Raw genomic sequence first — 22,314 nt, 5'->3', positions numbered from 1 at the left:
ATTCAGCTCACTTATTCTTCAAACCCGAACAGGACAAAACGAAGTATTGCCATTTGGTGGAAGGATTTTATAATTAGAGTGGTACCTATCCAGACGGGCTGGCACAAAGCTCAAACATCAAGTAAAACTCTCATAGTAATATTGGTGTTCATTGGCATCATTTTGTTTATTGTGACATTAATCATGTGCATGAAATCGTGCTGAACTACTTACTATAGAAATAGCTGATTGATGACAAACACTTGTACCTGCGTGTATCCTGGCGTTGAGTTGAATACCGTGAGCTTACTTCCTCGATACTAAATATTCTATAAAGCATTAAAACGATTTACAAAATTCAATATCTCGATCTAAAGTATTCAAATACGCTTAAAGTTCTCTGCAAGGAATTCAATCGGTTAAATCTTTCGTGTATTTTAGTCGGCAGGTAGGTTTCTTAAAGTACTTTGTATGCTACGCTACTTTAACTACTACAGTATGATTTAGCTCCGAAACAGAAAAAAGTATTTTTTTATAAGCATAAATCTTTTCTTTATAGTTATCAGAGATGTTAAGCATGCTTAAATATAAGTGGAGCAATTTGAAGTGTATAAACTTGTTTTAAGTTATCACCTCAAACAAACGTACGTAACATGTCCATAATAAACATACGTAGTATGAGATTACGAATATAAAAGCACGAGTAATCTCGGTTTAATATCATTCGACTCCGGAACTCAGATAAAAAACATAAAATGCTATTCAAAGTAAGTAAGAGTTAATTAAATCAATATTTCTTTTTATTTATCATCAAGTAAATCTTTTTAAATTGATCACTAACATAATATTTTCTCTTGAAGGTACTTTTCTTCACAGCTTCGCTGATGGCAGCAAGCGCCCAGTATCATGGACAAAGTCATGGTCACGCAACTTCTTCTCAATCAATCATCCGCCACGATATCTCCCACAACCAACATGGCTACAACCACGTCCAACCCATCGCCGTTCACGCTGCTCCGGTCGCATACCATCAACCCGCTGTTTCCGTTCACCACGCTGCCCCCATTGTTCACTCTGCTCCTGTAGTTCATCACGCATCTCCTATTGCATACCATCAAGCTCCCGTCTACCACAGCCAACACAATGACGCTCATGAACACCAGGATTACTACGTAAGTATCACATAATTTTATAATATGTATTCAGTGTAAATTCTCAATATAATGATTATTTAATAATAATTCTAACTATAAAATTCTAATAAAATTATGTTTTGCAGTCGCACCCTAAATACGAGTTCCAATACAACGTAGAAGACCATCACACTGGTGATATCAAATCTCAGCACGAAGCTCGTGATGGTGACCACGTGACCGGATCCTACAGTCTGCATCAGCCCGATGGTTCCGTACGCACCGTCCACTACAACGCTGATAAGCATAACGGGTATATATTTTGCTCTGTACTAACAACCCCATGATCCATGAGATAAGAAATATAAAAATGTGCTGGTTCATACGTAATGATTTGAATTTAAATATACACATAATATTTGCAAGGAAAGACCGCATATCTATAGCCTCTTTAATTGGGTTTTTTATTTACAGATTCAATGCTCAAGTTGAAAACTCCGCTCCATCAACACACGCCCAGCCGGCTCACGTTCAGCATCACGCGCCACAATACGTTCTGTCTCACCATTAAACTGTTTTAATTGTTAGCCAATAATGTAACGTTGTAGAATTTTTATGTATAAAGTTAAGTTTTAGTAATAAATTTATTTTAAAATTGTATAAAATACAACAAGCTTTTAATAACCTGTCCTGTTTTAAAATATTCAGGATATTTGCGATCCAATGTCTTTTTTAAATATATAGAAAGATTAGATTTATGAATATTTTGAAGTACATGCATAAATCGATTACAGGAATTTTAAAAACGTATACTAAAAAAAAAAGTATTTAAAAAAAAACAGAATTGAATGAACTCAAAATGTATCTATATTTAAAGTTAAATAGTATGTTGATCTCTCATTTTTATGATTTCAACCGTCCTGTCATAAAATTATAGACGTAGGTGATAATAGTAAATCAGTGATATTGGAAAAGCAAAAATAGTTTTTACCTTTTACAGGTTTTTAGTTAAAATATTATATTGTCGCATGTTGCTAGAGCTTTTATATTTTTTAATAGTTTAGAGGTTGCGGCTTATAATGGTTGACATGAAAAACAAAAATATCACATTTATGATATATTGCAAACTAATAATAATAACTAATCCGTTATGAAGTCTGCTATAAAGTACTTATAATTTTACATACTGCTTATAAAATGCCATTTTATTAATAACGACAATAGTTTGTTGTTGCACGTTTTTATAGGAGATAATTTATGCCTCTACTGTTTCCAGTTATTTTTTTATCATTGCATCGAAGCTACCATTGCATTCATTCAGAATATATCATATACGTACATATTTAATCGTATCGTTTCAATCATAACATAGTATAAAACAAAGTCGCTTACCAGTCGATTGATAGATTGATAGAGAAACACTGATAATTTTGGTGGTTTCTAAAGTAATAGTGTCATAAATTAACACTTCTTTTGCGCTTACATTGCAAATGCTGGCTCAATCCTACGAGATAAATTAAAATAATGTACTACAGTATTGTACACTTTAAAAAGTTTTTTTAAAAAGTTTGTGATGGTATATGTCTACTTCTTAGGGCTAACCCACAATAACTATTTTTTATCCTTTACTTTTAACGAGAAATAATGGCTTATTTAGCGATTTTAAGCAATACAGCATTAATCCTTATCAAAATTAAGTACCTAAAATGTAATTTGAATGAATATTTTCGAGGATATTACAGATTTAAAACGCAGGGACATAGCGGTTTGTATTGTCTAACGACTGAAAAACTGTGAACGTTGTTAGTAGTAGTTCTGTAGTATATTGAGTGGCAGCTTTGCACCCATGCGAAGCCGGGAGGGTCGCTTGTTTCTAATAAAGAAATATTTGAAAAATATGCATTCAGAATGAAAAAACAAACAAGATCGGAAGACAATCGATTCCCTAGAAAGTTTGTATTTAATTTAATTACAAGAAAATATTTTATAAACCATTAAAAAATAATAATGATGCTTATAAGATGTACACCAAAGTACAAAACATAATCAAAATAATAAAAAAAGAGGAAAAAGACAAAGGAACGGACAAAACGACTGTTAGTATAGTAGTTTGTTTATAAGCTTTAATTTAGCTAGATATACGTATTAAACTGAAAAGGCGGTTACTCACATTAATTTAAGCCCGAGAAAAAAAATCGAGCAAGTGGGAGTCGGACTCACACACTGAGGGCTCCTTACCAATGATTTTCATAATAAACAATACTAATAAATTCTCTTGCAAGTGACTGATGGCGATGCGCGGTACAAAGTGGCCTTATGATTTGATTGCATTGACTTAAAAAAAATTATTATAGCTCAAAGTGTCTGAAGATTTAAGTGTTTGATAAACTCGATATCTACACGCGTTCCTATAAAAAGAGTTTTGACAGACCGACAGATAGGGAAAGAGACACTGTTATAACAATTAATTTACGGTTTTTGGTTTTTGCTTGAAAAGAAATGCTTCTTATCGAACTTTATGACTCTAAGTCAACGGGCCTAGTACGTAAGTACCCTATGGGTTTTGATTCAATTCGCCATAAACGGCCATACATTTTCATTGCCTAGCAAACCGTTGAAGGACAGATAAACAGGCGAAAAACTAATTAATCTCATAAAGGTTCTTATTTATTACTTTAGAGGTATGGAATCTTAAAGACAGAAATATGTTGAGTATGTATTTATGTTGTTAATATTTTTGCTTATATATATTATATAATTGACTTTGCCAATTAAAAGATTCAAATCGTATATTAAATAATCATAAATAAGGCCTATTACTCATTACAAAATTATACCGATGATAAAAAAAAAAAACTTGTAGTTGGTATTATTAAAGTTTCAGACAGGATATTTAATTATGTTTTATTAGCACGCCTGTATTTAATTGGTGGAAAAGATTAACTATTGAAGTTATTGCCAGTCCCTCTCGGTAGAATATTCATCCTCAACATGTTAAATCTGTACATAAAATCTTTTAAAATGTCGACTAATTACGAAACATATTTGTTAGGACCCGTTCAAATAAAGAATATATTGATTTTGAATATGATGGTTTTACATTTGTTTTTATTATATGTGTTTTTATATATAATATATAGTTTTGGCAAATAAGTAGTGATTTTTGTTTTTTGATATAAATGATAATAGTTTAACAAGGAACCCAAATAAATAAGATAAGATAAATGACGGTGGACTACACACATCTGTAATGTAATTAGTTTTTAGGAAAAAATGAAAATGTAATAATAATTGTTTTATATTTTATTTAGATAATTTATACTTTAAGATCCTTACATCTATTAAATTTGTAACACTTAGTGATGAGAGAAGATGTGTTCAGGAGCGTGGTGAATCGGCTGGGCGTGTGTTGATGGGGCGGAGTAGTCAACTTGTGCGTTAAATCTGAGAAAATATAAAACCCAATTAAATTTCTATTAGTCGAATTTCATATTTGCAAAAACCTTTCCTCGTAAAATCATGTAAAAATACTTTAATTTCCTACCAAAATAATTTTGTTTGAGTTAAGTCCTAACTAAAATTATAATACTCGTAATAGCAATTTTTTGATTAAATCTTTTGTATTTGCATTTGATTGCTGATGGCTGTTAATAAACTTAAAAAGTCAGATTTTTTTCTAATAGAAGGATTACTTATGTTATTATTTAATATTTTGGAGTCTTTATATTTAAATTCTAACACAAATGATTACGTACGAATCAATTACGAAACAACTTTTTATCACAAATCATAAGAAAGTTAGTATAAACTATAGGACAAAAAATATACCCGTTATGCTTATCAGCGTTGTAGTGGACGGTGCGCACGGAACCATCGGGCTGGTGCAGACTGTAGGATCCGGTTACGTGGTCACCATCACGAGCTTCGTGCTGAGACTTGATGTCACCGGTGTGATGGTCTTCTACGTTGTATTGGAACTCGTATTTAGGATGAGACTGAAAATACACGAAGGTCATATTACTTATAGACTTAAAGTTAATATTTGGATATTTTTTAAAGCTGGTTTTTATAAAGATAAATAAAATCCTCATTTTTTAAATGACACAAGTGACTGAACTTACGTAGTAGTCCTGGTGTTCATGACCATCATTATGTTGGTTGTGGTAGACTGGAGTTTGATGGTGCGCAATGGGAGCAGCATGGTGTACTATTGGAGCAGCGTGGACGATAGGGGCGGCGTGTTGGATGTAAGCAGCTGGTTGGTGGTGATATACAGGAGCACTGTGGACGGCAATTGGTTGTACGTGGTTGTAGCTCTGGTCGTGAGAGACGTCGTGTCGGATGATGGATTGAGAAGATGTCGCATGACCATGGCTTTGTCCGTGATGTTGCGCGCTTACTGCCATCAGCGAAGCGGCAAAAATGAGAACCTATTTAAAATATAAATAATATTAGAATCTAATTAAAAAAACTATAAATTTTATATTCTGATTTTTGGTGATAATTTGTTTTTATTAATTGAACTCACTTTGAAATTCATTTTGTATTATTTGATCTGAAGCTCTGATGAGAATGATATAAATTTAAAATAACTCTTGCCTTTTATATTCTGAACGAATAATATATTTACAATGAACGAATTATATAGGAACTTGATTACAAATTGTAACTGGAAACGAGTTGGTAGTTTAAACACGTTTTAAGTCATAGTGTCACAGTCATTGTCATAGTGGATTACTTAATTTTTTTTTTAATTGATTGGAATATTTAACAGCTAACCGGTATAGGCTTATTTATGTCTTCATTGTAATATTATGATTTATTATATTTTAGTTAATTTAAAATACATTAAGGCATCATATACCTTTATTTAGATAGGCATTAATGAAAACAATTTAAACACAACTGCAACATATTTCAAACATTTACAAATATCCTATATAATATATTTTCCTAAGTAAACAATTATTTTATAAGGGATGGCACAGTAAACAAAAGTCATTTTTATGAAAAAATCATTTGGTATATTGGCTGCTTGCTGAACGACAAGCCTATTTGAGAACCCTATTTCTGCGGTGCTTAGTAAAAATTCCGTGGCTCTCATAAGAGCTGACATGACATGATCTTCTTATGAATCTGGTTCAATTCAATTGTTCTCTGTAAATTTATTATACATAATATTAGACGCTAGTATTAGGAAATACAATACGCTACAGCTACAAAAAAGTTAAATATACATATGCCTCAAAGCGAATTAGAAGTTTCTGTTCTATCTTAAAAAGTGTAAGTTGCTTAATTTTATGTGGAACAATTTGATATAAACTTGTTTTAAGTTGTCAACTGAAACAAACGTACGTAACATGTCCATAATAAACATACGTAGTATGAGATTACGAATATAAAAGCACGAGTTATCTCAATTTAATACCATTCGACTCCGGAACTCAGATCAAAAAACATAAAATGCTATTCAAAGTAAGTAAGAGTTAATTAAATCAATATTAATATTTAATTATCATCAAGTAAATCGTTTCAAATTGATCACTAACATAATATTTTCTCTTGAAGGTACTTTTCTTCACAGCTTCGCTGATGGCAGCAAGCGCCCAGTATCATGGACAAAGTCATGGTCACGCAACTTCTTCTCAATCAATCATCCGCCACGATATCTCCCACAACCAACATGGCTACAACCACGTCCAACCCATCGCCGTTCACGCTGCTCCGGTCGCATACCATCAACCCGCTGTTTCCGTTCACCACGCTGCCCCCATTGTTCACTCTGCTCCTGTAGTTCATCACGCATCTCCTATCGCATACCATCAAGCTCCCGTCTACCACAGCCAACACAATGACGCTCATGAACATCAGGATTACTACGTAAGTATCACATAATTTTATAATATGTATTCAGTGTAAATTCTCAATATAATGATTATTTAATAATCATTCTAACTATAAAATTCTAATAAAATTATGTTTTGCAGTCGCACCCTAAATACGAGTTCCAATACAACGTAGAAGACCATCACACTGGTGATATCAAATCTCAGCACGAAGCTCGTGATGGTGACCACGTGACCGGATCCTACAGTCTGCACCAGCCCGATGGTTCCGTACGCACCGTCCACTACAACGCTGACAAGCATAACGGGTATATATTTTGCTCTGTACTAACAACCCCATGATCCATGAGATAAGAAATATAAAAATGTGTAGGTTCATACGTAATGATTTGAATTTAAATATAGACATAATATTTGCAAGGAAAGACCGCATATCTATAGCCTCTTTAATTGGGTTTTTTATTTACAGATTCAATGCTCAAGTAGAAAACTCCGCTCCATCAACACACGCCCAGCCGGCTCACGTTCAGCATCACGCGCCACAATACGTTCTGTCTCACCATTAAACTGTTTTAATTGTTAGCCAATAATGTAACGTTGTAGAATTTTTATGTATAAAGTTAAGTTTTAGTAATAAATTTATTTTAAAATTGTATAAAATACAACAAGCTTTTAATAACCTGTCCTGTTTTAAAATATTCAGGATATTTGCGATCCAATGTCTTTTTTAAATATATAGAAAGATTAGATTTATGAATATTTTGAAGTACATGCATAAATCGATTACAGGAATTTTAAAAACGTATACTAAAAAAAAAAGTATTTAAAAAAAAACAGAATTGAATGAACTCAAAATGTATCTATATTTAAAGTTAAATAGTATGTTGATCTCTCATTTTTATGATTTCAACCGTCCTGTCATAAAATTATAGACGTAGGTGATAATAGTAAATCAGTGATATTGGAAAAGCAAAAATAGTTTTTACCTTTTACAGGTTTTTAGTTAAAATATTATATTGTCGCATGTTGCTAGAGCTTTTATATTTTTTAATAGTTTAGAGGTTGCGGCTTATAATGGTTGACATGAAAAACAAAAATATCACATTTATGATATATTGCAAACTAATAATAATAACTAATCCGTTATGAAGTCTGCTATAAAGTACTTATAATTTTACATACTGCTTATAAAATGCCATTTTATTAATAACGACAATAGTTTGTTGTTGCACGTTTTTATAGGAGATAATTTATGCCTCTACTGTTTCCAGTTATTTTTTTATCATTGCATCGAAGCTACCATTGCAATCATTCAGAATATATCATATACGTACATATTTAATCGTATCGTTTCAATCATAACATAGTATAAAACAAAGTCGCTTACCATTCGATTGATAGATTGATAGAGAAACACTGATAATTTTAGAGGTTGCAAATGCTGGCTCAATCCTACGAGATAAATTAATGTACTACAGTATTGTACACTATAGAAAGATTTTTTAAAAAGTTTGTGATGGTATATGTCTACCCCTTAGGGCTAACCCACAATAACTATTTTTTATCCTTTACTTTTTACGAGAAATAATGGCTTATTTAGCGATTTTAAGCAATACAGCATTAATCCTTATCAAAATTAAGTACCTTAAATGTAATTTGAATGAATATTTTCGAGAATATTACAGATTTAAAACGCAGGCACATAGCAGTTTGTATTGTCTAACGACTGAAAAACTGTGAACGTTGTTAGTAATAGTTCTGTAGTATATTGAGTGGCAGTATTGCACCCATGCGAAGCCACGGGGGTCGCTTGTTTCTAATAAAGAAATATTTGAAAAATATGCATTCAGAATGAAAAAATAAACAAGATCGGAAGACAATCGATTCCCTAGAAAGTTTGTATTTAATTTAATAACAAGAAAATATTTTATAAACCATTAAAAAAAATAATGATGCTTATAAGATGTACACCAAAGTACGAAACATAATCAAAATAATAAAAAAAAAAGGAAAAAAGACAAAGGAACGGACAAAACGACTGTTAGTATAGTAGTTTGTTTATAAGCTTTAATTTAGCTAGATATACGTATTAAACAGAAAAGGCGGTTACTCACATTAATTTAAGCCCGAGAAAAAAAATCGAGCAAGTGGGAGTCGGGCTCACACACTGAGGGCTCCTTACCAATGATTTTCATAATGAACAATACTAATAAATTCTCTTGCAAGTGAGTGTGATAGGGCGATGCGCGGTACAAAGTGGCCTTATGATTTGATTGCATTGACTTAAAAAAAATATTATAGCTCAAAGTGTCTGAAGACTTAAGTATTTGATAAACTCGATATCTACACGCGTTCCTATAAAAAGAGTTTTGACAGACCGACAGATAGGGAAAGAGACACTGTTATAACAATTAATTTACGGTTTTTGGTTTTTGCTTGAAAAAAAATGCTTCTTATCGAACTTTATGACTCGTAAGTCATCGGGCCTAGTACGTAAGTACCCTATGGGTTTTGATTCAATTCGCGAATGTATGGGAAATGCGACATAAACGGCCATACATTTTCATTGCCTAGCAAACCGTTGAAGGACAGATACACAGGCGAAAAACTCTCATAAATCTCATAAAGGTTCTTATTTATTACGGTAATATAAGGTATGGAATCTTAAAGACAGAAATATGTTGAGTATGTATTTATGTTGTTAATATTTTTGCTTATATATATTATATAATTGACTTTGCCAATTAAAAGATTCAAATCGTATATTAAATAATCATAAATAAGGCCTATTACTCATTACAAAATTATACCGATGATAAAAAAAAACTTGTAGTTGGTATTATTAAAGTTTCAGACAGGATATTTAATTATGTTTTATTAGCACGCCTGTATTTAATTGGTGGAAAAGATTAACTATTGAAGTTCTTGCCAGTCCCTCTCGGTAGAATATTCGTTAAATCTGTACATAAAATCTTTTAAAATGTCGACTAATGACGAAACATATTTGTTAGGACCCGTTCAAATAAAGAATATATTGATTTTGAATATGATGGTTTTACATTTGTTTTTATTATATGTGTTTTTATATATAATATATAGTTTTGGCAAATAAGTAGTGATTTTTGTTTTTTGATATAAATGATAATAGTTTAACAAGGAACCCAAATAAATAAGATAAGATAAATGACGGTGGACTACACACATCTGTAATGTAAATAGTTTTTAGGAAAAAATGAAAATGTAATAATAATTGTTTTATATTTTATTTAGATAATTTATACTTTAAGATCCTTACATCTATTAAATTTGTAACACTTAGTGATGAGAGAAGATGTGTTCAGGAGCGTGGTGAATCGGCTGGGCGTGTGTTGATGGGGCGGAGTAGTCAACTTGTGCGTTAAATCTGAGATAATATAAAACCCAATTAAATTTCTATTAGTCGAATTTCATATTTGCAAAAACCTTTCCTCGTAAAATCTTGTAAAAATACTTTAATTTCCTACCAAAATAATTTTGTTTGGGTTAAGTCCCAACTAAAATTATAATACTCGTAAAAGCAATTTTTTGATAAAATCTTTTGTATTTGCATTTGATTGCTGATGGCTGTTAATAAACATAAAAAGTCAGATTTTTTTCTAATAGAAGGATTACTTATGTTATTATTTAAAAGTTTGGTGTCTTTATATTTAAATTCTAACACAAATGATTACGTACGAATCAATTACGAAACAACTTTTTATCACAAATCATAAGAATGTTAGTATAAACTATAGAACAAAAAATATACCCGTTATGCTTATCAGCGTTGTAGTGCACGGTGCGTACGGAACCATCGGGCTGGTGCAGACTGTAGGATCCGGTTACGTGGTCACCATCACGAGCTTCGTGCTGAGACTTGATGTCACCGGTGTGATGGTCTTCTACGTTGTATTGGAACTCGTATTTAGGATGAGACTGAAAATACACGAAGGTCATATTACTTATAGACTTAAAGTTAATATTTGGATATTTTTTAAAGCTGGTTTTTATAAAGATAAATAAAATCCTCATTTTTTAAATGACACAAGTGACTGAACTTACGTAGTAGTCCTGGTGTTCATGACCATCATTATGTTGGTTGTGGTAGACTGGAGTTTGATGGTGCGCAATGGGAGCAGCATGGTGTACTATTGGAGCAGCGTGGACGATAGGGGCGGCGTGTTGGATGTAAGCAGCTGGTTGGTGGTGATATACAGGAGCACTGTGGACGGCAATTGGTTGTACGTGGTTGTAGCTCTGATCGTGAGAGACGTCGTGTCGGATGATGGATTGAGAAGATGTCGCATGACCATGGCTTTGTCCGTGATGTTGCGCGCTTACTGCCATCAGCGAAGCGGCAAAAATGAGAACCTATTTAAAATATAAATAATATTAGAATCTAATTAAAAAAACTATAAATTTTATATTCTGATTTTTGGTGATAATTTGTTTTTATTAATTGAACTCACTTTGAAATTCATTTTGTATTATTTGATCTGAAGCTCTGATGAGAATGATATAAATTTAAAATAACTCTTGCCTTTTATATTCTGAACGAATAATATATTTACAATGAACGGATTATATAGGAACTTGATTACAAATTGTAACTGGAAACGAGTTGGTAGTTTAAACACGTTTTAAGTCATAGTGTCACAGTCATTGTCATAGTGGATTACTTAATTTTTTTTTTAATTGATTGGAATATTTAACAGCTAACCGGTATAGGCTTATTTATGTCTTCATTGTAATATTATGATTTATTATATTTTAGTTAATTTAAAATACATCAAGGCATCATATAACTTTATTTAGATAAGCATTAAACTGTAATGAAAACAATTTAAACACAACTGCAACATATTTCGAACATTTACAAATATCCTATATAATATATTTTTCTAAGTAAACAATTATTTTATAAGGGATGGCACAGTAAACAAAAGTCATTTTTATGAAAAAATCATTTGGTATATTTCTGGCTGCTTGCTGAACGACAAGCCTATTTGAGAACCCTATTTCTGCGGCGCTTAGTAAAAATCCCGTGGCTCTCATAAGAGCTGACATGACATGATCTTCTTATGAATCTGGTTCAATTCAATTGTTCTCTGTAAATTTATTATACATAATATTAGACGCTAGTATTAGGAAATACAATACGCTACAGCTACAAAAAAGTTAAATATACATATGCCTCAAAGCGAATTAGAAGTTTCTGTTCATTCTTAAAAAGTGTAAATTGCTTAATTTTATGTGGAACAATTTGATATAAACTTGTTTTAAGTTGTCAACTGAAACAAACGTACGTAACATGTCCATAATAAACATACGTAGTATGAGATTACGAATATAAAAGCACGAGTTATCTCAATTTAATACCATTCGACTCCGGAACTCAGATCAAAAAACATAAAATGCTATTCAAAGTAAGTAAGAGTTAATTAAATCAATATTAATATTTAATTATCATCAAGTAAATCGTTTCAAATTGATCACTAACATAATATTTTCTCTTGAAGGTACTTTTCTTCACAGCTTCGCTGATGGCAGCAAGCGCCCAGTATCATGGACAAAGTCATGGTCACGCAACTTCTTCTCAATCAATCATCCGCCACGATATCTCCCACAACCAACATGGCTACAACCACGTCCAACCCATCGCCGTTCACGCTGCTCCGGTCGCATACCATCAACCCGCTGTTTCCGTTCACCACGCTGCCCCCATTGTTCACTCTGCTCCTGTAGTTCATCACGCATCTCCTATCGCATACCATCAAGCTCCCGTCTACCACAGCCAACACAATGACGCTCATGAACATCAGGATTACTACGTAAGTATCACATAATTTTATAATATGTATTCAGTGTAAATTCTCAATATAATGATTATTTAATAATCATTCTAACTATAAAATTCTAATAAAATTATGTTTTGCAGTCGCACCCTAAATACGAGTTCCAATACAACGTAGAAGACCATCACACTGGTGATATCAAATCTCAGCACGAAGCTCGTGATGGTGATCACGTGACCGGCTCCTACAGTCTGCACCAGCCCGATGGTTCCGTACGCACCGTCCACTACAACGCTGATAAGCATAACGGGTATATATTTTGGTCTGTACTAATAATCCCATGATTCATAAGATAAGAAATATCAAAATATGTTTCGTAATTGATACATACGTAATGGTTTGAATTTAAATATAGAAAGGCTGTTTACAAATGATATATTATATGTCTTTGAAAGGCATATCCTCTTTAATAGTGTTTTTTATTTACAGATTCAATGCTCAAGTAGAAAACTCCGCTCCGTCTACACACGCCCAGCCAGCTCACGCTCAGCATCACGCGCCGCAATACGTTCTGTCTCACCATTAAATTATTTCAAAATAATAACTGTTAGCCAATAATGTAACTTAGTATATTTTATCTTAAGCTTAAATAATAAATACATAAAAAAAAAGTTTGTCATTATTCTAAAACATAGTCTAATAATAATTGCTCATTGGTGATGTATTGAAACCGTAATATTTCTTACAGCGCTAATGTCTATGTAAGCGGTACTCACCACTTAGCATCAGGTGGCACATTTGCCTGTCCGCCTATATCATAAAAAAGTCCGTAACGGTGAAAATAAATAAAAATTAGAAAAGAGCTTAAACGGATATAGGCCCTTATATTCGTAATTAATCCGGATTATTTTGTAATACAATAGCATAAAAATATGATGTTTAAAATATTTATACAAATTTTATGTAAAATCTAATTATTATATCTGTCAAATCAAATTATACTTTATTCTAGTAGACTCATAAAAACACGTTTGAATTGTCATGATACAGTATTGAATTAAATGTAAAACTACCACCGATTCGGAAAGTAGGGGCTAAGGCCTCTTCTCCCTTTAAGGAGAAGGTTTTTGGAGCATATTCCACCATGCAGCTCCAATTCGGGTTGGTGGAATACACATGTGGCAGAATTTCGTTGAAATTAGACACATTCAGGTTACCTCGCCGCCTTCCTTTACCGCCGAGCACGAGATGAATTATAAACACAAATTAAGGACATGAAAATTCAGTGGTGCCTGCCTGGGCTTGAACCCGAAATCATCGGTTAAGATGCAAGCGTTCTAACCACTGGGCTATCTCGACTCTTTTGTTTATTATCTGAATAATAAATTTTAAGGAACATTGCTTTTCCACGTGCTAGTCTGTATATACTTACTAATATAGTTTTATAGTATATACATATAATGTATATATATTTACTAGTATAGTATATTATTAACATTACTCTGACGATACGCTATTTTATACGAAGTTATCATCAAACCTCTAAATACCCTCATTTATATAATGATATATTTTATATAGAATTGCTGTAATAACTCGTTATCTTCAAAAAAAAACTGCGGGGGTAGAGGAGAAAAAAAAGCTGTTTTTGTTATATAATTATTTAATTGTAAATAACAAACTATATTGGTGTGTTATACGTATTGTTATTACAATTAAAAGATCTTAAATTAGTTTTACATTTTTTAAATTTAGTTATAGTATTTCAGGTATTCTATAACTAAAAATTATGCCAGCTAGACTAAGCGTGGGTCACTTGGGATAAAAATACGTTTGAAAAACAAATGTACTATAATTTAGAATGTATCGTATTTAAAATTAATACTCAGGCGCCATTTACGATGAATTTTGATTTTATATTTAATAATTTGGAACACTGTTCGCCAAGCCGGTGTAAGCTAAGTTTGTATAAAAATAAAAGAGGGTACATCACCAAATTTGCAGTTACACGTGGATAATGCTAATATTTAAGGAATCTAGAAACAATCCACCAGGAAACTGCAGCCATCCACTCTTAATATTTCAGCTTAAAATTTCTAATCCATGTGGTAGGTATAAAAAATCTCCTGCAATACGAAATAAACAGGTTCAATAATTACGTAAAGAATCGAAATACCTTTATCGAGGTATGTAAGCATGAATTTACCTTCTGGAGTTTTAAAGTCCTGCTTAATTTTAATGACAATTTCCATTCCGGAGAATCATTCCAATGAGTGAGTAAACCACAAACTAACATGACTACGATTTTCTGAATTGAAAACTAACGCATTTAACTTTTTTGCAAAGAATTAAAGATACAATTTTTATAGGTCGGTACATGTAGTAAAAAGTTATATCAAACTTCAAAACTTCATTATTCATATATGCTATTAAAGCACTGATATACAAATCAATCACACTTGACGACCTCCATGGTCGAGTAGTGTGTACACCGGTTTTCATGGGTACGCCACTCCGAGGTCCTGGGTTCGATTCCCGGCCGAGTCGATGTAGAAAAAGCTCATTAGTTTTCTACGTTGTCTTGGGTCTGGGTGTTTGTGGTACCGTCGTTACTTCTGATTTCCATAACACAAGTGCTTTAGCTACTTACATTGGGATCAGAGTAATGTATGTGATGTTGTCCAATATTAAAAAAAAAAAAATATTATCACAAATTAATAAACTTAACTATTAGGATAACTTATCGATATATTCAATACATCGAATTTGAAGTTTGAATGCTCTAAATTAAATAGGACTTATATCAATGTTTAAATCAAAGAAATAATTATTAATTTAATAGAAGCCAATTATAAGGCAAAATAAATCTGTCATAACAAATACTTCAAGAATTTTCATTCAAATACTAATCTTTATATTGGATAACCGGTAATGAGTTGATGATGATGATGCAAAGTGACTTCCAAGCAAATACAGCAAACGAATTATATAATGAAATCTAATTGTAATTACTAATTCACTGAACCTTTAAAATAAATATAATCATTTTATTATTTCAACTATGAGAAACTGCCAATATCTTATGGGAAGTAGTAAATAGATTAACGGCACGAATTCGAGCGAATTAACACCTTTGTGACGTTTTAGTTACTAATTAAAAAGTTAAAATTATAAAAAAAATTCTTAATGTAACAAACTCCATTTTTTTATTGTATCTATAGGCGGACTAGCAAATGGGCCATCTGATAACTAACTAACGGAACTAAGATGTTATGTCCCTTTTGCCTGAAGGTTACACTGGCTCATTCATCCTTAAGCCGAAACATAACAATACTGGGTACTGCTGTTTGACGGTAGAATATCTGATAAATATGTGGTACCTACCTAGCACAAAACACTACTACCAATAAGAAACACAGCGAATAAGTATAATTATATAATTGTAATAAAAAATTATAAAATCCGTCAATAAATCCTTCAACAAAGGCTTAAAAGAACTCATAAATTAAAATGGTGAAAGTAAACTAAGGATTGCACTTACCTTCATTATTGACCTGATAAGGAGATAATGGAAAAAATTTATATAATATTTTAGTAATAAAAAACCCGTTTTACATTTCTGCACCAGTATATTCTTTAAAATTAAGCAGGATTTTTTGTATAAAAGAACGACTTTAAAAAAATATTTATCATTCGCTCGCGGAGTTCACATCATCATATATTATTATAGAAAATATGTTTTCTAAAGTAAGAATCATTATTATATAACGGCGTTTATTTGCAAATTAAAAGCAGTTTTTAAATATAGCTTATAATACCTAAAATAAATATACCTTTTATTATATTACAGATTTTCATCTTCACCACAGTGCTTTTAGCAGTTAGCGCTCAACACCATTCACATGGACATGCCACGTCATCCCAATCTATAATACGCCACGATATATCCCATAATCAAGGATACAACCACATACAGTCAATTCAGGCGTCTCCAATTGCATACCATAACTCGGCTCCTATCGCGCACCATGCCACCACCTTGCATGCTGCTCCAACTATCCACCATTTGTCTCCCATCGCTCATCAAGCAACATCCCACCACGCTGTTCCTATAGCTCACTACGCAGCACCTTCTGTAGCTGTCCAGCATGCGCCCATTCATTACAATCAACATGAGTCTCAAGGACATCATGAATACAACGTAAGTACCTAAGTTATCAATTAATATTTGTATTTAAATAGTTAGTGCAAATTTTACGCTCACGCAGTATAAAAGAGGAGATGAGTGAATAAAAAAAAAATATTACTTGTATGTGTAATGTACGTTATTTTGAATATATAATGGATATAAATAATTAATTTTTTGCCTTATAAAAATAATAATTTCTCATAGACTTTTCGAGAATTATAAATCAATAATTATAATTTAATAAATTACTAATCTGTCAATGGTATGCGATTGACTGATATTTTTTTGTCTATATTATTTTCTTTTGGTGTAAAGTAAAGTAAAACATAAATAAATAATATAATTTAAATTACAGGCTCACCCAAAATACGAGTTTGAGTACAGCGTCGCTGACCACCATACCGGCGACATTAAGTCGCAACACGAAGCCCGTGATGGTGATCACGTGACTGGTTCCTACAGCCTGCACCAATCTGACGGTTCCATCCGCACCGTCCATTACAATGCTGATGGCCACAATGGGTAAAAATAATGTTTGCTACTGTTACTGCTGCTAATATTGTAACCTTTGATTCCTCCTCATAAAAATATTTAAATGAATTATGTAAATAAACAAAATAATCTTGGCGAATCTATTAAATATTAAGTAAAAATTCATTATTAACTACGGCATATTACTAAATACAAGATTTTAAAGACGAATAATCGTGAAGTTTTAAATGTAGTTGTATTTTATTAACTTCTTTAATTATTTAAGTCCTTAAAGTGATTTGTTTGATGCTTGTTTTTTTCTGTACAATCTGTATTCCGAGTTTTACATTTCTTTAAGCATGAGTCATAAGTGTTCGAAAAAAAAGTTTTAATTTTTATTGGAAACGGTATATTGAAAGATTTAACATAATATGTTTTTAATTTTCTAGGTTTAATGCTCAAGTTGAATACTCTGGTCATTCTACTCACGCTCAGCCAGCGACTCACCACGCACCGCAATACGTCATTGGCCATCATTAAGAAAATATATCTGCTTAAATTTCTTGTAAATGGTTGATGATGAATCTAGTCTAATATTAATAAATAAATGTATTAATATTTTCATTGTGCAATTTGATAAATAAATTTTATAAATAGATTGTTTTTTTTTTGTTTTTGATATATGTGGGTTGTTACCTAAAGATTTTTACGAGTACAAGTTTCTAATGTATAATATACTATGTCCTTCCTTGGGGTTCAAACTTGCTTTTTCATCAAATTCGTTCAATGGTTCGGCCGTGAAATCGTAACAGAGTTCCTTATGAATTTTAAATATTATTAGTATAGATGAATCTACTACGAGAAAAATATCGACGATCCGTTTTAGAAATTGTACATAACAATTTTAATCATTACAATGATTTTATAAATTTTGTTTATAAAAATATTTATTCAATCAATAACACCATAATACTGTCAAATTTTCCGGGCTGCTACTGAGAAATTCTCACAGAGAAACATCCAATATTTTTTTTATTTATTTATTATATATATAAATAGTCGCAAACTACGAATAATCACAATCACAAGAGTAGTAAACATAATTATCTTTGACTTTGACTTGATACAACAACATTGATCGAGATTTTGATTAAGAGGTGTGATAATGGATATAATAATAATTATTATAAATAATTTATTTCAGTATATAAGCCCATTTCATTTGTAACAATTTTATTATCCAACTAGTGTTTATACAATAAATAAAATTAAAATGAAACACTGTTTACAATCACTCGGCGGCATTCCATTAGAGATTGCACAACAGTGATATACAATCAGTCAAGTCTATTGGCGAGCAGGCTAAGGATGCTGTTGGTACTGCTACCGACTTTGCGCACTAGGGTTTGGCATCTTTTACGCATCGTGTTATATAAACAATCGACTCGATATTCCGCGAACATTCCCGGCGCACTAAAGATTTGCGGCAGCCCCATCAGCACCCGGATTGTTCTATTGCACCCGAAGGGCGCTGCAGGATTTTCGGGTACAATGAATCGACAGACTGCACGAGTAAAGGGAAGTACAGTATGATCAGAAAAAAAGTAGTTTAAACGCCTCTTAAGCATCATGCAAACTTGTAGGCACTGATTTATAATAGTAATGTCAATAAAGCCCAAAATCACTAACAAAAATTATTAATATTATGTTATCTAATATATCAATATCAAAAAACGAATGATAGCTTTGGAAGCAAAAGCTAATAATAACAAATTCAAATGGTTCTTTGCATATTGCTTTTAATATTTTTTTTAGATGAGGTAGATTGAGGTAGATTATAGCTACTCCTTGTTCGATTGGAATGTGTATTATATATACTGTGTTTACAATTAGCTTTAAAAACCGCAAGTAAGACATATTGCAGATCAACCTGAGTACAACTAACTCATCATTTATTTAACTACCAAAACTGTAACTAACGTGTTCCTTATTCCAAATATGTAATGGTTGGTGTGAAAAGGACGAGGTAACTATATTAATTAAAATGCTGCAAAATAAATGACCATCTACTTCTATCATTCATACATGTATACATAACTTACCTCGGCTTTGTCGTAACCGGTCAAAGATTTTACTATTGCGTTAATGCTGAGCAATAATATTTTGCAGTCATACAGTTACGTAATTTCACTTATGTTAAGTATAACAGAATATTTTAATGTATGTGTATAATTTTAGTTTGATTAGAAATATAGCGTGTTGGAGATCTAAAGGTATAACCGACTATTAGCGACTGACAATAAAACATCGAGGCCAATCGTTGACAAACGACTGTAATTTTTATTTAAATTATTTTTCCGATTATAACAATAACGTAAATAATTAATAAGAAGAACAATTTCCTAACCTAAGAAAAAATAACAATAATAATAAAATAAAAAATTACAAAGTAAAACATAAATATTTTTTGTTTTTTATTACGTCAAGCTGGTAACATCTCAATAGAATAAAGCTTAAAAGATTTTAATCTCGTCTAGCTGTTCAGTATACAAACACAATATAAAACTATCTACTTTTTTAGTGTCAGTTAATTTAAACATTACTGAACAGATAGAATACAAACGTGTGTTTCTGTTTTAACACATGTTATATGCATGTTTTATGTGCGACGAAAAAGATATAAGCAATGAAGAAATATAAATTACTCCATTATAAGCACCCAGTTGTCGCCCGCTACTTTGTTTGCGTTTTAGACTGTTGATCGTCAGGTGTTAAGCATAAAGAAAGAGCAACAGACACACAGATTTATTTCGCATTTATAATAATAGCTAAGGAACTACCGACATTACTTGATGTCGGATTATATTGGTTTGATTCGGAACAATTTTTTTTATTGCAAAAATAGGATAATCACTGCCGTCAGTATTGGAAGTCAATTACCTCAATTGGTTAACAATTTAAACACACATTCACAAAACAATACGTGTATGTGTGTATAAATTACTAATGTTATTTCATTCATTCAAGATACAATTTGCGCGGTCGTTAACCCCGATTAAATGAAATCTTCCGTCTCCTTTCACTGACAAAAATAATTTTAAAAAAAATGTTACATGCATATTATTGGTCTGACATATTTTTATATTGTTGTGTTAATAAAAATAATTCTGATTATTTTAAAAATATATTGTTGCCACTATGAAAAAAATTTAATAATATTTTAAAAAAATATTGTAAATATGAGTTTTGTTAATAATATTTTGTATTCGAGATTAGAATAGAATTAATCGTTAAAAATTTGCATAAGCCTAACAAAAAATGTGTATTAATAATAATATAATATCATATTAAATTAAAAGTCATAGAATGAGATAAAAGCACATTTTATTATAATAAGCATAATAACATAAAAAAACATTTACACATATAGTAACAATAACATCGACAATAATTTAGACTCAGTCAGTCTTAAATAAATAGGAAATTAATTTAATTCTCATGATGGCTCTCAATATGCACGTGTTGTCCGGGAGCTGAGTGCTTAACGACAGCGTTAAATCTGAAAGTAAATATAAACTAATTTAGAATAACAATACAGAATATCGTAATTTAAGTAGGCTCTAACACTGTTAATTCGAAATTTAATTTTAATTAATGTAATATGCGGCTCGTAATGAAGTATAGATTCTATCCTGAAGAAACTAAGGAACTCAGTACTTAGTTGTTCTAAGATACAAAATTAAACTAGATACATACTATTTACTAATTCCAAGCCTATTTTCAACTATATATAATAGTAATCAAATCGTATTAACGCCTTGTATGAAGGTTGTTTAAGTTATGCTATATATCAAAATATCAATTTTAATAATGATTTTAACTCTTTACCCGTGGTGTTTGTCGGAGGTGTATTCAACAGTCCTAATGGAACCATCGGCTTCGTGCAGAGAGTAAACGCCCTTTACATTGTCGCCATCGCGGATCTCGTGCTGGTACTTGTTGTCTCCGGTGTGTGGATCCTCAACTTTGTATTCGTACTGGTATTTAGGGTATGCCTATATAAAAAAATAACAACACATTTAACAAAACAATTTCGTAAACGTTAAACGATTTAATGGTCTGATTTGTGAATAAAATAGATGAGTGTGATACGAATACATTAATAGAAAGTTGTTGTAAGATAGGTTCCGGATATCCGTGAACGAGTTAGCGTTTTAAATTAGAACTTACATAATAGTCAATTGGCTCATCGTGGGAATGGGCATCAATTTGGTGATGAGCTGGCGCTTGGTGCTCAGATTCTTGAGCGTATTGGTAACGGTGAGCTGGTACACGAATATAGTGGGTTTCTTCACGAGCTGGCGCAGAGTGAGCCTCGTGAGACACGCTCGGATAATGCAATGATTGAGGGTTAATCTTAGCATGTGCAGCCTGTTGCAGTTTCACTTGCTCGTGCCCTTGATAATACTGCTTGTAAGCGATTGGCTGCTCATTTTGTTCTCCATAAGACTCCTGCGAATGAGACTCCTCGTGGACCGGTTGATAATGAAGAACGCTCTGAGATGAAACTGCTGGCTCATGTTGGACTTCCAAAGAAGCAGGAACATGGATAGGTGCGTTTTGGTCGTCCTCATGAATAGGAGCTGGTTCCTGGTTAACAAGTCCTAGAGTCTTGTGCACAGAAGGATATCTATATTCCTTTTGTTGTTCCTGCTGAACTGGTCTGTACTTGTAGATACGCTCCTGGCCGACACACGCCGTCACAGCGATAGCACAAACCAAAATCTGAAAGAATTTTTATAACGTTAAAACAATTCGCCTTTAAAGTCCCTGCATAATTTTTAATTCGTAAGTATTTGATTCAAACGCACTTTAGCTAACAT

At 32.0% G+C, this 22,314-nt stretch overlaps 7 protein-coding genes across 7 annotated transcripts; 4 read left to right on the top strand and 3 right to left on the bottom strand.

Moving 5' to 3' along the window:
* Nucleotides 1-734: 734 nt before the first annotated feature.
* Nucleotides 735-1,683, top strand: LOC125064387 (cuticle protein 8-like). Its single transcript, XM_047671377.1, has 4 exons — nucleotides 735-746; nucleotides 840-1,151; nucleotides 1,259-1,425; nucleotides 1,587-1,683. The coding sequence occupies exons 1-4, from the start codon at nucleotides 735-737 to the stop codon at nucleotides 1,681-1,683; spliced, it is 588 nt and encodes a 195-aa protein (XP_047527333.1).
* A 2,720-nt stretch (nucleotides 1,684-4,403) lies between these two features.
* LOC125064050 (cuticle protein 8-like) lies at nucleotides 4,404-5,524 on the bottom strand. The gene is made up of 3 exons (XM_047670827.1): nucleotides 5,234-5,524; nucleotides 4,941-5,107; nucleotides 4,404-4,556 (listed from the first exon to the last, which is right to left on the bottom strand). The coding sequence occupies exons 1-3, from the start codon at nucleotides 5,516-5,518 to the stop codon at nucleotides 4,469-4,471; spliced, it is 540 nt and encodes a 179-aa protein (XP_047526783.1). The 5' UTR covers nucleotides 5,519-5,524; the 3' UTR covers nucleotides 4,404-4,468.
* A 1,030-nt stretch (nucleotides 5,525-6,554) lies between these two features.
* LOC125064043 (cuticle protein 8-like) lies at nucleotides 6,555-7,524 on the top strand. Its single transcript, XM_047670820.1, has 4 exons — nucleotides 6,555-6,587; nucleotides 6,681-6,992; nucleotides 7,100-7,266; nucleotides 7,428-7,524. Exons 1-4 carry the CDS (start codon nucleotides 6,576-6,578, stop codon nucleotides 7,522-7,524), a joined length of 588 nt encoding a protein of 195 aa, XP_047526776.1. The 5' UTR covers nucleotides 6,555-6,575.
* A 2,684-nt stretch (nucleotides 7,525-10,208) lies between these two features.
* LOC125064051 (cuticle protein 8-like) lies at nucleotides 10,209-11,330 on the bottom strand. Its single transcript, XM_047670828.1, has 3 exons — nucleotides 11,039-11,330; nucleotides 10,746-10,912; nucleotides 10,209-10,361 (listed from the first exon to the last, which is right to left on the bottom strand). The coding sequence occupies exons 1-3, from the start codon at nucleotides 11,321-11,323 to the stop codon at nucleotides 10,274-10,276; spliced, it is 540 nt and encodes a 179-aa protein (XP_047526784.1). The 5' UTR covers nucleotides 11,324-11,330; the 3' UTR covers nucleotides 10,209-10,273.
* A 1,039-nt stretch (nucleotides 11,331-12,369) lies between these two features.
* On the top strand, nucleotides 12,370-13,357 carry LOC125064044 (cuticle protein 8-like). The gene is made up of 4 exons (XM_047670821.1): nucleotides 12,370-12,402; nucleotides 12,496-12,807; nucleotides 12,915-13,081; nucleotides 13,261-13,357. Exons 1-4 carry the CDS (start codon nucleotides 12,391-12,393, stop codon nucleotides 13,355-13,357), a joined length of 588 nt encoding a protein of 195 aa, XP_047526777.1. The 5' UTR covers nucleotides 12,370-12,390.
* A 3,258-nt stretch (nucleotides 13,358-16,615) lies between these two features.
* Nucleotides 16,616-17,971, top strand: LOC125064061 (cuticle protein 8-like; the record flags this gene model as incomplete). The annotated part of the gene is made up of 3 exons (XM_047670839.1): nucleotides 16,616-16,972; nucleotides 17,316-17,482; nucleotides 17,881-17,971. Coding segments are annotated over 3 exons (615 nt in total), but the record flags the coding sequence as incomplete, so codon positions are not given.
* A 2,949-nt stretch (nucleotides 17,972-20,920) lies between these two features.
* On the bottom strand, nucleotides 20,921-22,314 carry LOC125064386 (histidine-rich protein PFHRP-II-like). Its single transcript, XM_047671376.1, has 4 exons — nucleotides 22,303-22,314; nucleotides 21,662-22,216; nucleotides 21,320-21,486; nucleotides 20,921-20,990 (listed from the first exon to the last, which is right to left on the bottom strand). Exons 1-4 carry the CDS (start codon nucleotides 22,312-22,314, stop codon nucleotides 20,921-20,923), a joined length of 804 nt encoding a protein of 267 aa, XP_047527332.1.

Source organism: Vanessa atalanta, chromosome 5 (assembly GCF_905147765.1).
Source record: "Vanessa atalanta chromosome 5, ilVanAtal1.2, whole genome shotgun sequence".
Classification (NCBI taxonomy): domain Eukaryota; kingdom Metazoa; phylum Arthropoda; class Insecta; order Lepidoptera; family Nymphalidae; genus Vanessa; species Vanessa atalanta.
The sequence above is the reverse complement of the archived record's forward strand: the minus strand, read 5'-3'. Positions and strand labels throughout refer to the sequence as shown.